Below are 17,978 nucleotides of genomic sequence, written 5' to 3'. Positions count from 1 at the left end.
AAAAATGTGATGAAAAAGAGACAAAAATATGATGAAAAAGAGACAAAAATGTGATGAAAAAAGACAAAAATGTGATGAAAAAGAGACAAAAATATGATGAAAAAAAGACAAAAATGTGATGAAAAAGAGACAAAAATGTGATGAAAAAAATAAAAAAATATGATGAAAAAAAGATAAAAATATTATGAAAAAGAATAAAAAATGTGATGAAAAAGAGTCAAAAATATGATGAAAAAAGACATAAATGTGATGAAAAAAAGACAAAAATATGATGAAAAAAAGACAAAAATATGATGAAAAAAAGACAAAAATGTGATGAAAAAAGACAAAAATATGATGAAAAAAAGACAAAAATGTGATGAAAAAAAGACAAAAATGTGATGAAAAAGAGTCAAAAATATGATGAAAAAATGACAAAAATTCAACAAAAAATTACAAAAACTCACAAAAGGTGACACAACACAGCAACAACGCGAGGAAAAAGATCAGTTTTGTGGGTCTTAGCTTTCAAATGCGGTGCTACACAGGCCTATACAACAGCCAAAGAGGACAGAACACACTTGGTTCAGGCGGGCGGTAAGAGCTTAAACCAGATGTGGAGTGGAGGGTCTGCAGCCGTTCCGCTCTCGCTCCTCCAGCCGTGTTCTGCTTATTTTACCCACCTCTGTTTCTTCTTCTCTCCCCCTTCGCCTCGTCCCGCCTCATGTCTCTGTCTAACCTCCCCCCCCCCAGCTCGGAGCTACAGCCGCAGACGAGGTACAGCACCGGCCGCCTCCCTCTCCTCTGTGTCTGGAACGTTTCATTCTCAGCTTCTCACGGCTTCACGCACACGCTTCCATGTGATCGTGTCCGTTTTTCTAAATGTTTGTTCAGATAATGGTCAGCCGTGTCTGACTCAGAGGCGACTCGCAGAGAAAATTGGCAAAAGCGCTTTCATTTCTGACGTTTCCACTCCTCGCTTCGGCGAAAGTTGCACAGTCACCGTCGTAAAAAGAAAGAGCCAGGGCCGCCGCACGTAGTGGTTTTTTCCTTTTGCTTTTGCCAAACCCTTTGCCGAGGATTTGGCAAAGTGTCGGTGTGTGTGAGTGTCGTAATTGCGAAGGTGACTCTGCAGGATCTCGGAGACAGAACAGGGAATGTGGTTCATGTCATGTTAGCTGTTTAGTTTGATTGACTTTCCTACAAAACGTGTGAACAAACAGGTTGTTAAAAGCACCGTTCTACTAATAGCACGTGTTTAATTTACTCTCTCGATATGTTTTTTTGCTCATGAACCGCCGTGTTTTGCGAAGAATCCAAAAACCTCCACAAATAACGAAAGCCGCCATTTTCAAGCTGAAAAAAAACAAAAGAAAAAACAGATTTATCCCTGAGAACAACCTTTTTCCATTCATCAGTTTTCGCTCAGGCTTTTCCTGGTGTCTAGTCTGAGCCGTGATGCCCAGACTCCCCTGTCCAGCACGCCTCCTTTTGCCAATCCTGGTGTTGTTGATGCACTTCTGGACAATGCTGGGGCTTAGAGGGGTTTAATGGGACTGTCCCAGCTCCTGCTCCGGGGGCAGTACTTTCCTGTCAGACCAGGAGCTCTTTGGTGACGTGGTTACGGACAGTGATGTACCTGAACGCGTTCATTGAACGAAAGTTCATGAACGCGTTCATATTTTGGGCGAACGTGAACTGAACGCACAGTGTTACTGCCTGATGAACGACGCCATGAGCGCGTTCATTCTGGTGTCTGTGAACGGCATTTCCCGTTCTTTTTACGTTCGTTCATTATGGTGCCAGATTTCTTATATCGGTGAATATAAAACCTCGCCGCGCCGTCAGAGTTTACCAGCGGGTCTAAACTCTGGCGGGTCCACGGTGTAGCTCGCGCTAGCTCCGCTCCGCCCCCGCGCCCACGGCCCGACTGTGTCAAGTTCTGTGGCGCTGAACTCTGCTGTTTACGGCCCGGGCACAGGCCCTGGCACCGGTGACCCGCGGGTCCGCACGGTGCCCGCAGCAGCCACAGTGTGAGGTTACGAAGCGAGTCTCCCTTTCCCTCTGCTCCGCGGTGCGCACTCATTTGCATAAAGCCACAATGTGGAGTTTTTTAACTACAAATTAGCTCCTAAAACAATCTTATTCACATGATTAGTTTACCAAATGAACACACATGCAATTCAATATTTGTAGCCTCATTTTCCACTAAGAATTTTCCAATTAAACTAAAAAAAATAATAATAAAATAAAATATGATTAGCAAAGATATCCAAAATCCACTCTGAAAACAGTGACAGGCTGACATAAAGAGCTTTAACACTAAGTGATGAGGCCATAATATTTTTGACTCATGGCTGAAGTCAACTTTCTCCAGCTCTCCCAAGGTTGGCAAAAATGCATCTCAAAATTTAAGATCGTTGCTTTAAGGGGGAAATATACTTCTCACCTTTTTCACCCCGATCCGTTTTCATGCCTCAATAATAGCTCGCAGCAAAAAAAAAAAAAAAGGAAAAAAAAGAAGAACTATGAACTAGTTCATTTTTGGAACTATGAACGAACTATTTACTTTAAACAATTATGAACTATGAACGAACTAGTTCATTTTGAAACTTGTGAACTGAACTTTGAACTAGTTCATGTAGAAAATGAACTTTCCCAACACTGGTTACGGAGCAAATCCCTTTATAACACCTGCACATGTGCATCACTGCATTTGGCGATTATCTATATAAATGTTTATTTCAAATGCACAGTTGAGCTGATGCTTTAGTGTCAGTTAGATCCGTCCTTTGTGATCTTTGGTGTGGAGCTCCTCTTTGTTTTGTGCTTCATGAACTGAAGCAATAAAACTCTGTGTTTACCTTTCGTTTTAACACGTACAGACACGGTAGAGCAAGAAGCCCAGTCGCTAATTTTAAGTACCCATCCATCCATCCATCCATCCATCCATCCATCCATCCATCCATCCATCCATCCATCCATCCATCCATCCATCCATCCATCCATCCATCCATCCATCCATCCATCCATCCATCCATGGCCGTATCTACCATTGAGGTCACCGAGGTCCGGACCTCGGTGACCTCAATGGTAGATAGAATTTTAGCTTTTTAAAAAAAAAAAAAATTCCACATTGAATCCTGCGCAAATGAATGTTGTAAACACGCGCTTCTACAGGCGGAAGAGCCTCTAGTTCAGACGTGGATGAGCTTGTTATGAACCTAAATGTGTCCACTCTAAAACCGGACCTCATGAGCTGCTTTGGACCCGAGTGCGTAAAACTCTGCGGAGGCGCAGCTGAGGCTGTGCGTCCGCCTCACTACAACAGCAGCGCCTTTAGCATGAACCGCGCCAAAGTTTGATCCAGATGCAGTTTCTTTGCTCTCGGTCATAAAGAGGGAGGAGCCAGAGTCAGAGTGACGGTGACTCCGATTTATGAGTTTTCCTCATTCTGATCTGAGGAGCGAGAGGAGAAGGAGAAGCGTCTGCGAGTCATCATTGCTCTTCTCCTCTGCTGCTCACTTTGTTTCTGTCTCATGCAGAGAATGTCCTGCGTGTAAATGATCTTCGCTTTAATGAGAGCTTAAACCAGCGCATTCACCTTTGTAGCTCCAGTGGTTTGACAGTGAGGGCGACGCAGAGGGGGCGGGGCCAGAGCGCAGTGTCCGAACCAGAGTCTGATGTTCAGATTGAGCCAAAGCAAAACACTCAGCTTTACCCATTCACACCCACAGCCTCGTTTTCAAAACAATTTTAAAACGTACATTTTCAATTAACATTTTAGTGTTTATTTAGGACAAGACATTCTCAAGTAAAAATGTTTGGAAAACCTGCTTCACAGTAATAATGGATGAAATAGATGTTAAATATATATTTTATTTTGTGATATTCATCATGTCAAAGTAGGGGGTTCGTGACTCGTGCACGGCTGCACCCGCTGCCCTGGGGCAGACTGATGGAAGCGAGGCCAGTCTGCTCCATCTGCACGTCCGACCCAGTGTTCATTTCGTCGACTAAAATATTTAGTCTTAATTTTAGTCAAAGTGATATTTTTGACTAAAATTGGACTAAAACTAAATTAAAAGTTTCTCATGAGACTAAAACTATGACTAAAATGTCCAGATGTTTTAGTCGACTAAAATAAGACTAAAGAAAAATGAAAGGGAGAGACTAAAATCATCCAAACTTCTATTGAGCGTCTGAAAGAGCCTCAGATCATGTAAATTCTCTGCCAAAGGATCAGCTCTGAGCTTTGTTAATGTGGAGCAGCTCCATGAAGCAGAGGAACAACATTAAACATGATTATAATGAATATTATTAATGCAAAGTAATACATTTACCTGCAATTTTAGTCGACTAAAACTAGACTAAAATTGAAGATATTTTTTTTTGACTAAAACTAGACTAAAATCGAATTACGTTTTCGTCAAAAGACTAAAACTAAATAAAAATATGTTGTCAAAATTAACACTGGTTCGACCACCGACCACTCACTCACACATTCACTCAGGCTCCTGGTCCCAAACGGTGACACAAAAAGACATTTTTGAAAACAGCTCAAGGATGAGACAAAAGTGTTTTTTATCACAGGAAAATTACATCTGAATCTTTAAAAAATTCCTGGGGGAGAACCCTCCGGCCCCCCCAGGTTTAAAGAATGATCCGGACCTCACTGTTTTTTACATCCTGGCTCCGGCCCTGCTCGTATCCACAATCTCGTCATGACCCAGGTCTAATGTCCGCATGTGAAAGTCCACCGTGTGCCTGTAATAGTGAGAGCGTCACCGTCTCCGTCTCAGCAGCTGAAGTGTTAAACCTTTTAATTCTTCGTCCCGCTGTGCTCAGGTCGCTCCTGTCTGTTCCCCTTCGAGGACGGTTTCCTTGACGACGGCGGCGACCCCTCGTTGACCCCGGGGCTGGACTCGCCGGGCCGCGGTCTGAACGGAGAGCGAGTGGAGCGCTTCTCCAGGAAGGTGTTCGTGGGAGGGCTGCCGCCGGACATAGACGAAGGTAAAGCTCACAGCTCCCACTCCTGACGTTTGTGGAGGAAAAAAATGTAATTAAAACCCAGGTGAGGCCGTCGGCGTCGCACTGAGAGGCATTTTACCGATCTGTACCAGGCCCTTTTCTTCAGGCTCAACCCCTTAACTCCCACCTGAACCGAGCACATGTTCTCCAGTTTGGCTTTACCCCAATCCAAAAGCTTCTGGAAAAAAGGTGTGAAAATAGTGACAAAACTGAGACGAAAACTATGATGGAAATGGGACAAAAAAGTGAGAAAAGTTTGATGAAAAAGTGGCAAAAATGTCACAGAAATGACAAAAGAAATGACACAAAAAGGGACAAAAAAATTACAAAAATGTGACAAAATGTGACAAAAATGTGAAAAAAATGTGACAAAAATGTGACAAAAATGTGACAAAAATGTGACAAAAATGTGACAAAATGTGATTAAAATTTGACGAAAAAATAACAAAATTTGACCAAAAATTAGATTAAAAAAATGACAAAATGTGACAAAAATGTGACAAAAATGTGATAAAATTTGGATCAAAAAATAACAAAAATTAGACAAAAAAATTACAAAAATGTGACAAAAATGTGAAAAAAATTAAATGAAAAAATAACAAAAAAGTGACAAAATGTGACAATAATGTGAAAAAAATGTGACAAAATGTGACAACATTTTTATCAAAAAATGACAAAAATTAGACAAAAAAATGACAAAAATGTGACAAAAATGTGATTAAAATTTGACGAAAAAATGACAAAAATTTGACGAAAAAATAACAAAATTACAAAAAAATTACAAAAAAATGACCAAAAAATGACCAAAAATTAGATGAAAAAATGAAAAAAAAAGTGACAAAAAAATCCAAAAATGTGACAAAATGTGATAAAATTTGATAAAATTTTGATCAAAAAATGACAAAAATTAGACAAAAAAAATACAAAAATGTGACAAAAATGTGATTAAAATTTGACGAAAAAATGACAAAAAATGGACGCAAAAATTACAAAAAAAAATACAAAAATGTGACAAAAATGTGATAAAAAAATTACAAAAATGTGACAAAAATGTGATTAAAATTTGACAAAAAAAGGACAAAAATTTGACGAAAAAAATAACAACAAAATTACAAAAATGTGACAAAAAATGACCCAAAAAAATGAGTTACAAAATTGAGTTGAATACCCAACAAAAACAAATCTGATGACGTGAGGAAAAAGATCCTCTCGGTTCAGGCGGGAGTCAAGAGGTTAATCGCCCACTTATCCCTCAACAACATTTGGAAAGAGACTTACACAGTAACTAAGACGTGTCCACCAACACACAGTATCAAATTCCTTCATGATTTCAGTCGGGGCCGATCTCTGCCTCGCTTGTGTCGCCGCACTCGTCTCTAACGCATGAATTTGACATGAACACGGATCACTCTCTCCATCTCCCCCACTGACCCACGAGTCCGTGCCCTGGCGGAGCTGAAATATTCATGACTGTCCACATCCCCGCAGTAAAAACCCCCGACCCTCACCTTCTGTTTTATGCAGCGGCCGGTCCCCAAGCGCCGAATAGCACCGGTTCATGTCTGTGCATTTTCCAGATGTGTTGAGCATGAGCCGCAGGAACAAGGAGGGAGTCACGGATGCAGAATGTCAGCTCCGTCTCATGATCAAATGTTGGTTTTTGAGTCACAAAATGTTTAAGCGCACACATTTGTGACAAGTTATGGTTAACGTCAAACAATTAATGACTGTTTTTGAACATTTCCGGAGACTGGAAGCTCTGAGATTAGTGTAGAGCAGATTCATCAATGCCAAAACATCAAGGGCCGAACCTCACCATCGTAGCCTAAAGTTATTTTTTATTATTTTTTGCAAATGCCAATGTTATACATCTGTGGTTCTCAAGTGGTACGGCTTCGGGATCCACCATTAACCTCTTAAAGCGCTGAAATATTATTTTTGTCTCAGATCTTGGATCTTGGCGTTTGGTCACATTTGAGCTCCGCCCACTCTGAGTCTCTGTGATCTGATTGGCTTCAGAGTTACACTGTAGGTCAGACACCGTGAGTCACAGTAACATGACGCTAAATACTGAGCTCTTTATTTTCTGTAGAAAGGCTGAGGCCTCATTGCTCTTCAGGCACAAACTGAGACGTGAAGAAAGAAGTCATGGAGATTCTGCGTTAGAACATTACACTTCTGCTGATGTAACAATAAAAGATTGTAAAGTATTCCTTCATAATAAGTGTGAACAATCCTGTATATAATTAAAATATGAGTTAATTATTAATGACTCTCATTCTACAAAAACAAACCCTCATGTTTGTCCCAGTTCCTCAGAGTCGTGGTGCAGCAGGACTGATGTGGACAGATGTTACAGAAGAAGCTCATGAGGTTCATTTCTTCAACAGTTACTATAGTAACTATTTTCTCCAAAGTAAAAGTAGATCTACCACAGTCCTGTCCACATCTGTCACGGTCCACCATGACCCACCACGACTCAGAGGAACTGGGACACACATGACCTACAGCAGATCATAGATTTGGATATTTCTTCAACCTTTATAAGCATCAATCACGTGTTTGTTTTTTGTAATAATTTCTCCTGTATTTGTTGCTTTTACCATATTTGAGTTTCATATTTGATATAACTCTTATATCCAGCAGAAGTCTGAAGTTCTGTCTAAAGCAGAAGCTCCGTGACTTCCTTCTTCACTTCTCAGTCTGTGACTGAAGAGCAATGAGGCCTCAGCCTTTTTACTGGAAACAAAGAGCTCACTGTGTTTAGCCTCATGTTACTGTCACTCATGGTGTCTGACCTAAAGTCTCACTCTGAAGAAAGTCAACTCACATTTACACTGAGAAGGTTGGAAGGGCGCCCCCTTGTGTCACCTTGCATCCAAATGCCCGGAACATGACAGCGGGTCCTATACGGGCTCAGGTGTTCTAAGGGGTTAACCCAGGATGACAAGCCACAACCCATATGAAACTAATTTTCCCAGCTCTGAAGCCAATCAGATCACAGAGACTCAGAGTGGGCGGAGCTCAAATGTGAAACGCCAAGATCCAAGATCTGAGAGAAAAATAATATTTCAGCGCTTTAAGAGGTTAGAAGATTTATCTCCATCGGCTGCAGTGAAACGCTCTCGGAGAGGATCGTAAACAGCACAGAACGCTCTTTAATTGGATGTGTTGTACTTGAACAAGTCACATCAGCGGCTCGTAACACTTCACGTACTTCACTTCACACGGTGCAATAATAACCGCACACTCTGTCTCTTTCAGACGAGATCACCAACAGTTTCCGCCGCTTCGGGCACTTGGTGGTGGACTGGCCGCACAAGGCAGAGAGCAAGTCCTACTTCCCTCCTAAAGGTATTTCACTCACATCATCCTCCTCGCACTGGACTTTCCCACGCGCCGTCAAATCCACAGCAGCAAACAGCGGCTCAGGTGTCCCAGAATCCATCGCTCCTGCAGGGCCCGTGTTGATTTAAGCTGGCTCCCCTGTGCGGGTCTAGTGTGAAGGTTTCGGACGACATCACAACACAGTAAAGGCTTGTCAGGTTTTCTAGTTTTCTCCCTCAGCGCTTCAGTGTCAGAGAAAACCAAAGCTTTGTCTGAAATCACAGCCCACCCTCGTCACGGCAGCGGCAAAGATTCACTGAGAAACACAGGCGTAGCTTCAGGTCCTGTGTCTCAAAATGGGGTTTTCCTTAACAATATTCCGAAGGCTTTTTCAGAGGGACTTTTACTATATCTTATTCCTTGCTTTATTGTGGAGCTTTGAACCTCAAGAACCCCCAGTTGCCAATTGCCTTGAAAAGTCTGTTTGAGCATCGGTTACGCGCGGGTTTACTTTGATACAGTAGATCAACGCGCTCACACCTAACACCAAAACAACAACAGTTTTCCATAAATAAACCACACACGCCTCAAGTGCCACAACACCAGGTCTGATCTGAGTTTTAAGGAGACATTTCCATCGTGTGTCAGTCTTTACCTCCTGATGATGCTCCTTGTGGAGCCACAGCTCAGTCCAAAAGAAAGAAGCGCATTTCACAGGGTGCAGAGCAACTTTTTTTTCTTTTTAATTCAGCCGCTCCAAGAATCCTGCAGCTGTAGCGCAAATGTTCCAATACGCTACAGTTTTCTTGTTTTCTTGCAAATACTGCATAACTCTGTAACTCCTCCACAGATATGACAGTTTCGGATCAATTAAATCCTGTACATTTTATAACTTTGCGCATTTGAACGGTGTCCAGCGCGAGGCCTCTCTGTCCCGCCCGCTCATCCTGGATCTGCAGTGAGTTTAGGGACACTTTTATTTCTTTAATCTTTGTTAAACATTGCGCTGCATCAGCATGTTACGCGTGTACAGGAGAACCCTCCCTGCAAACCACCGTCTTCCGCAGGTCTGGGTAAAGCATGGGGAGGGGGCGGCACCACAACATCACAATGCGAGTCTGTCCCCAATCCTGTCCTGCCCACTTTTTACACCAGGTATGACACTGAAGATTACAAGGAGCTCCGCCCGTCTGCACAGTCGTCTGCTCTACAGCCGGCGCCATGAACCACAAGATCTGGCCCCATAAGTTCTCCCGCGAGGCTCCCGGTCCGTCATTTCTCGCGCTAAACTCCTGATTTTACAGTGAAGGAAACAAGTCTGGTGGTGGGGGATATATTTGCATGAACTGGCAACCCTGACCCTTTTAGTGTTTCTAGTATTAAAAGGAAGTGAGTTCCAGGCGTTCCCTCTGCAGAACAGTTCTTTTCATTGAGTCACTATAGGGTCTGGGAACATATTTGTGACAGTGGCTCTCTGTCCATCAGAACTTTGTGCGTGAACATGAGGAGACTTAATGTCAGTCTCTTGTGAATCTCACGGACATTTGTGCCCAAAGAATGAGATCAGCTGATGATCCGAACATCCTGAATGACCAGGTTGTTCTATCGATATGGGTATATTTAAATATGACTTTGCCCGGATTTAAAAACACTCACAGGTGGCAGAAAGTTGGGAGACTGATGCTCTTGGGACGAGGCTCCTCATTCTGAAATGCCCCCAGTGTCAGTGTAGCTGTGTTGGATGGGGATTTGATAAAAGCTTTAATTGGGCTCCACAATAATCCGTGAGAGCGGCAGAAGCGGAGACGGGAAGAGGAAGCTCTACTGTCTTCGCATGAATACAGACACTAACTTTAGCTTCAGCCTATAATAGCCCGACCGTTTCCTCATCTGGATCCTTAATTGGTCTTTTTCAGCGAGAAGCGGATCATTATCAGGTCTTTCTGTCTCCAAATGTGACCTTGTCTGTCCTCCAGGGAACGAGAATCGAGCTGTTAGTGTCAGGAAGCAGATTATATGGACTGAACACACTTTAGACAATCGTTTTCGCTTCCTTTTATTGAATTTATAACATTGCCTGTGTGGTTTGCGCTGATTTGTTTAAAGTTTTACATTTGCCGACGTTAACAAGCACTTTTCGAAACACATTTAACGGATTTTTCTCGTAGCTGTTTTGAGACTTGGCTTTGACTGGTTAGACTGACACACATTGTTATCCAATAAGCAACAACTTAAGCATGTTTTCTTTTCTCAATGTCAATGTCAATTTTATTTATAAAGCACATTTAAAAACAACCATTGTCGACTAAAGTGCTGTACAAGAACAGTAACAATATGTACAATAAACAATAAAAGTTAAACACAGGTAATATATAAAGGCACAAACTGTGTCTGGTCTACATGGAAACGAAGGCCAAAGCAAAAAGATGAGTTTTTATTTGGTTTTAAACTCCTCTACTCCTCTACAGACTGAGCCGAGCGCACATGTAGAGTAAGACTGTTCCATAGTTTAGGGGCCACTGAGAAGGCTCGGTCACCTCTAGACATACGCTTTTTTACAAAAGTTCCTTCAAGTTATAAATGACGAGATTAAAGTGTTGAGTCTCTGAGGCGTGAGCTTGAATTCAGCAGAAACAACATGGAACTATTGTCCTCGATTCGTAGCTTATACTGTTTTAGTTCAAGCCAAGGGCTCATTGTTTTGCTCATCACCTCGACTATTGCATTGAATATGACAGTTTTTTTTTTTTAGAGGGCCGGTCTTGATCCAAAAGTCCCGGGCCGATTTTTTCTGCCAGTCCAGCCCTGGTCCCGGTTTCCTCACGTTGTTGCTGTGTTGTGTCACCTTTTTTGTGTTTTTTTTAATTCTTTTTTTTTTAATTTTGTAGAATTTTTGTCACATTTTTGTTGAATTTTTGTCACATTTTTGTCACATTTTTGTTGAGTTTTTGTCACATTTTTGTTGAATTTTTGTCACATTTTTGTTGAATTTTTGTTGAGTTTTTGTCACATTTTTGTTGAATTTTTGTTGAGTTTTTGTCACATTTTTGTTGAATTTTTGTCATTTTTTTGTCACATTTTTGTCATTTTTTTGTTGAATTTTTGTTGAGTTTTTGTCACATTTTTGTTGAATTCTTGTCATTTTTTTGTTGAATTTTTGTCACATCTTTGTTGCGTTTACATCCTTGTTTTCTTCTCATTTTTTGTGGCTGTTTTGGTGCTTTTTTTCCCAAGAAGCTTTTTGATTAGGGTAAAGCCGAACTGGAGAAAATGGGATCCGTTCAGGTGGGAGTTAAGAGGTTAAAACGTCTCTGATTGGATAATGAAAGTCCACTGTGTTTTTTCACCAGTCGCTCGGCTAAATGCTACAGCTTAGCCGATAAATACAACAAGTCATTCAAAACATATCATCATTTCGTTTGACAAGAGATCTTTGCCTTGTTGAACGTTTGACTCCCCAAAAACTGTTTCAGCAGCGCCCCCTGCTGCCGGAGACGGGATGTTACGACCGCCGCGCGTCAGCCAAACAAACACATCACGCGTCGGTTCTTCCACTTAGACGAGTCATCGCTCTGACTCACCGCGTGGCGTTAAATAACGTTCGAATCGTGTCCAAGCGCCGTTTCCTGAGCGTAATGGTCGCTCGCCGGATTTTCCACTTTGCATCTGTTCCTGATTTAGCTCCTCTCAAGCCCAGGCTGGTAATGCGTTTCCAGTGAGCCGAGGCCTTTGTTGTAAAGTGGAGCTCGTACGGAAAACTTTATTATGATTTTTTTTTTGTGTTTTGTTTTGAGCGAAGCCGTTGGCGACGTCAAGAGGAAAAGCTGAGTCTCCCGCCGGGCGTAAACAAGGCTCCGGCGGCAGAAAGAGCCTGGGAATCAAAAGAATTAATCTGAATGTGAATGTGAAAATGTCTTTGGAGTGGTTTGGCTGCACTTATTCATCCACTTATATCAATTATGAAGCACAGTTTGCACACAAGTACTCGTATAAAAGCAATACGGATGTTCTATACACTGAAAAAAGTGCCCTGCCAATCAGCATTTTTTTCTTGCTAAGAATTCTTATTTGTAGAATATTTTTCTCATCATAAAACAAGAAAGAAACATTAAATTTAAGCAAATAAAAAGCTAGGATTAAGCAAAATGTCCTCAGAAAATGGAATCATTTAAGGAAAACATTCTTATTTAGTGAAAAATTGTGGGATATTTTTCTTAAATGTTGCTTGATTTAAGCAAAATGTTCTAAATTACACACATTTTTTAGCAAAATGTTCTTAATAAATACTACTATTTAAGGAAAAAATACTGCCCGCGCCCGGGGACCCATCTCCATGATGTGGAGCCAGGCTGATGGTCAGAATCACCTGCTGGAGGATTCACCTATTGTGCATGTTTTTAGTGGTAGACACGGGGAGAACATGCTCCACACAGAAAGACCCCGTCCTGGTGGGAATCAAACCCGGGACCTCCAAGCTGTGAAGCTGAGGCTCTAACCGCTGTGCCACCGAGCCGCCCACTTTAAGGAATGGAATGTATTATCTCTCTGTGAGTTGTTGTGATCTTATTTTTTCTTGAAATAAGAAAAATATTCTTTGTCTAAAGCTGAAGAAGATTCAAAAAGTTTTTCTTTCAAGAAATGGCTAGATTTTATTTCCTAAAATAAGATTTTTTTTCTCAAGAAAACTTTGCTCGGCAAAACGTTATTACTTTTTAGGGAAAAAATAAGAACTTATTTCTTAAAGTAAGACATTTTTTACTTGCTTAGAATCCACTTTTTGCAGTGCATAAATGACAAAAGAAGGCCTTAGGAATTATCCACAAAGTCGGATATAGGGAGCTCACCCACCCACTATTTGTACAGTCGCAGATTCTCAAATTTACAGAATTGGTGCAATTAAAAACTGCCCTCGTTGTCTGCGAAGCCAACAACAGTTCACTCCCTGCAAACATTCAAATCATGTTTTCCGACCGTGATGGGGGTTAAAACCTAAGAAGGAAAATTAATGTTAAGAAAAAATATTCCCGCACAACACAAAAAAGTCTGTCTGTTACACGAAGTGGAGTCGACCTCTGGAACTCATTAGAAGAGGATTTAACCTCTTAACTCCCGCCTTAACCCAGCATATTTAGTTAGGAATTACCTGAATGCTTCTGGACGACAATTTACAGACTATAGGCCATGGTAACGCCTCATTTGAAAGCTAAGACCTACAAAACGCTTAAGCTTCTTTCTCGTCACGGTTTTCTTGCTTTTTTGACATATTTTGGTCACATTTCTGTGGCCATTTCTGTGGCTTGTTCACAGTTACATTACACTAGCAAAGCAATGAAAATGTGACAAAAATGTGACAAAAATGTGACAAAAATATGGCAAAAATGTGACAAAAATGTGATAAAAAAATTACAAAAATGTGACAAAAATATGGCAAAAATGTGACAAAAATGTGACAAAAATATAGCCAAAATGTGACAAAAATGTGACAAAAATATGGCAAAAATGTGACAAAAATGTGACAAAAATATGGCAAAAATGTGACAAAAATGTGGTAAAAATGTGACAAAAATGTGGTAAAAATGTGACAAAAATGTGGTAAAAATGTGACAAAAATGTGACAAAAATGTGACAAAAATGTGACAAAAATGTGACAAAAATGTGGCAAAAATGTGACAAAAATGTGACAAAAATGTGGTAAAAATATGGCAAAAAAAATTACAAAAATGTGACAGAAATGTGACAAAAATATGGCAAAAATGTGACAAAAATGTGATAAAAAAATTACAAAAATGTGACAAAAATATGGCAAAAATGTGACAAAAATGTGACAAAAATATGGCAAAAATGTGACAAAAATGTGGTAAAAATGTGACAAAAATGTGGTAAAAATGTGACAAAAATGTGACAAAAATGTGACAAAAATGTGACAAAAATGTGACAAAAATGTGGCAAAAATGTGACAAAAATGTGACAAAAATGTGGTAAAAATGTGACAAAAATGTGACAAAAATGTGGTAAAAATGTGACAAAAATATGGCAAAAATATGACAAAAATGTGACAAAAATGTGACAAAAATGTGACAAAAATATGGCAAAAATGTGATAAAATTGTGACAAAAATGTGGTAAAAATGTGACAAAAATGTGACAAAAATATGGCAAAAATGTGACAAAAATGTGACAAAAATGTGACAAAAATATGGCAAAAAAGCAATGGAAACATGATAAAAACAAACACAGCAAAAACTAAAACCTGATAACAAACAAGGCAGAGAAGCTTAGATGAGTTTTGTAGGTCTTAGCTTTCAAATGAGGCGTTACACTGGCCAATAGGATGTAAGATCTCCAGTCGAGAAGCTTTTAGATTTGGGCAAAACTGGAGAAAATGTGCCCGATAATAAATCTCCGATGGGCGCTTGACCATGCAATTCAATGTCATGAAATAGAAAAAAAAACATTGTGTTGAAATCACCATGCGACCCCCACTTTGGGAACCACTGGCCAAGATCAAAATGGCATCAGGATAAGTCAGACCTAAATGGGACTAAACCATGTCTGGATGTGAACATTGTTTAAAAACAAAAGCCTGAAGTGGAGCTCCGCAGTTCCGGAGCCGCTGATGTGTGGGATGCCGTCGTCTGGCTATTCTAAGATGCAGTGACTTTGCAGAAAATCCAAGGAGTCAGAACTTTTTTCTGTCACACTCTGCAAAGCCGGTCACCTGCAGCTCATTGAGATCCCTGTCAGCAGCCGCTTCATCATTTCACTCGCTGATGTTCGGAGGCGTCGCCTGTCGAGCCTCAGAGGGAGACTCATAAATCCTCACCGCTTATCGACGCTTCCTTTTTATTATGTTTGTAGTTACAGAACGCACAGATGCTACGGCGAGTAAATGTGGCGCAGGATTTTAACCTCTTAACTCCCACCTGGACATGTTTTCTCCAGATTTAAATCCAAATCTAAAAGCAAAACAGAGGCAGAAAACGAGAAGAAAATGAGGATGTAAACGCAACAAAAAAAGCTAAAAAGTGACCGAAAAAAGGGACAAAAATGACAAAAGCTCAACAAAAAAGTGACAAAAATCCAGCAAAAAATTGACAAAAAAGTGGGGAAAAAATGTACAAAAAAGTGAAAAAAATGGACAAAAAAGTGGCATAAAGTGACAAAAAAAGTTTTTAAAAAAAGTGGAAAAAATGGACAAAAAAGTAAAAAAATAATTGACAAAAAAGTGAAAAAAGTGACAAAAAAATTACAAAAAAATGGACAAAAAATTTACAAAAAAGGAAGTTTAAAATAAAGTGGAAAAAAATTGACAAAAAAAGTGAAAAAAATTGACAAAAAAGCGACAAAAATGACCAAAAACTGAACAAAAAAGTGACAAAAATCCAGCAAAAAAAAAAACAAACAAAAAAAACTAAAAAAACAATTGACAAAAAAGTGAAAAAAGTGACCAAAAAATGACAAAAAATGGACAAAAAAGTGAAAAAAATGGACAAAAAATGACAAAAAATGGACAAAAAAGTGGGAAAAAATGGACAAAAAATTTACAAAAATTTACAAAAAAGGAAAAAAAAAGTTTAAAATAAAGTGGAAAAAATTTGACAAAAAAAGCGACAAAAATGACAAAAACTGAACAAAAAAGTGACAAAACTCCAGCAAAAAATTGACAAAAAAGTGAAAAAAAAAAAATTGACAAAAAAGTGACAAAAAAAATTACAAAAAATGTACAAAAAAAAGACCAAAAAATTGACAAAAAAGTAAAAAAAAAAAGTGAAAAAAAATTGACAAAAAAGTTAAAAAAATTGTCAAAAAAGTGACATAAAGTGACGAAAATTTGACATAAATGCGACAAAAAGATAAAGAGTTGAAAATCCACCAAAAAATCCACAAAAGAGCAACAAAAGTGACAACGCAGCAACAATGCAAGGAAAAAAAGATTTCTTCAGATGAGTTTTGTAGGTCAAATGAGGCATGGGCATTTGTGTAAGGCTGAACTGGTTAAGAGCTTAAATACATCCAGATGAATGTTTCACTGTGTTGACCACAGGTTTGTGACCGGTACAAACTTCAAAATGCGGCCCTCGATGAAAAAGGTGTTGCATGAAGTTCTAAACAGTGAGAGCCAAAACAGGTATCGGATATTTGAAACCAATATCCAGCATCGGCTCTTGTGTCTGATGCCAGTAATGCCTAAAGGAACAGGCCTGTGCTTTGTCCATGTGCAGACGAAACATGAAGCAGAGGATTAAACATGATCATATCGAATATTATAAATGTGAAATAAAACACTGGAATGAACATATGGGATTATGTAGGAAGCAAAAAAAAGCTTCTTCAAAATGGTCTCCCTCACAAGATTTTTATTTGCATTTTAGCGCCATTTTCTTGCACAAAAGGGGAGAAAAAACAACCCTCTTTTCTCTCATGACCCCGTGTTCTTAAAAGGGCGATTGTCACAGTGACTCATGTGTTTCAGGCCCGACACGTCTAAAAACTGGGACGTAGCGGTGGCGATAAAAAGGCTGCGGCGTCCTGACAGGGGGAACACGGCGTTCTCTCCACACGGCCGTAAAGGAAACGCTGTGGGGTCAAAATCATGTCTAATAAATCCTTTTCTTATATTAATGGGACGTGGTGACATCTCTGCACTGGGCTGATGTCGTTTAGATGAAAGAAACCCCAAAGTTAGGGCGAAGGTTGTTATAAATCATGAGCAGAAAATGGTTTTAATTGACCTTGTTTTTTGCAGAGGACTTTTAAAGTGAGCATTTGTCAGTTCATTTTTCCTCCCCCTTGAGCCATGTCCTGATGTGTAGAATGAGCTCAGACCTGTTCACCACAACCGCCTCTAAAATCCGGCACTGTCGCTCAGAAAGGTGTTGCTATGAAGTGCCGTCATGCGTGAGTTTGATATAGAAGCTGCAGTTATGTGTAAGACCTGAGGTGGCAGTAGAGAGTATAAAGTGAGCAACTTGTATCTAGTCTCTTTAACCCATGGATCTATTATATTAAACGCTTTAACCTCTTAACTCCCGCCTGAACCGAGAGGATCTTTTTCCTCACGTCATCAGATTATTTTTTCATCTTTTTTGGGGGTATTCAAATCATTTTTTGTCACATTTTTGTCACATTTTCGTCAATTTTTGGTCATTTTTTGTCACATTTTTGTCAATTTTTGTCACATTTTTGTCATTTTTTTCCTCACATTTTTGTCATTTTTTTGTCACATTTTTGTCATATTTTTTGTCACATTTTTGTCATTTTTTTGTCACATTTTTGTCACATTTTTGTCACATTTTTGTCATTTTTTTGTCACATCTTTGTCACATTTTTGTCACATTTGTGTCACATTTTTGTCACATTTTTGTCATTTTTTTGTCACATTTTTGTCATTTTTTTGTCATTTTTTTGTCATATTTTTCTCATTTTTTTTGTCACATTTTTATCACATTTTTGTCATTTTTTTGTCACATTTTTGTCACATTTTTGTCGTTTTTTTGTCACATTTTTCTCACATTTTTGTCATTTTTTTGGTCATATTTTTAGTAATTTTTTCGTCCATTTTTGGTCATTTTTTCTCACATTTTTGTCACATTTTTGTCATTTTTTTGTCACATTTTTGTCACATTTTTGTCATTTTTTTTC

The 17,978-nt window shown here is 39.5% G+C and overlaps 1 protein-coding gene across 3 annotated transcripts in view; it reads left to right on the top strand.

Moving 5' to 3' along the window:
• Nucleotides 1-17,978, top strand: part of cpeb3 (cytoplasmic polyadenylation element binding protein 3) — an 82,581-nt gene that overhangs the window by 52,665 nt on the left and 11,938 nt on the right. For 2 of the 3 annotated variants that reach the window (XM_079560582.1, XM_079560580.1), the window contains 3 exons: nucleotides 733-756; nucleotides 4,828-4,992; nucleotides 8,275-8,364. In XM_079560582.1, coding sequence (XP_079416708.1) covers nucleotides 733-756; nucleotides 4,828-4,992; nucleotides 8,275-8,364 — 279 coding nt within the window. The remainder of the gene's footprint in view (nucleotides 1-732; nucleotides 757-4,827; nucleotides 4,993-8,274; nucleotides 8,365-17,978) is intronic. The other variant, XM_079560581.1, reaches the window with a different exon arrangement.

Source organism: Gobius niger, assembly GCF_951799975.1.
Source record: "Gobius niger genome assembly, chromosome: 7".
Classification (NCBI taxonomy): domain Eukaryota; kingdom Metazoa; phylum Chordata; class Actinopteri; order Gobiiformes; family Gobiidae; genus Gobius; species Gobius niger.
Note: the sequence above shows the minus strand (reverse complement) of the source record. Positions and strands in the feature narration are given on the sequence as shown.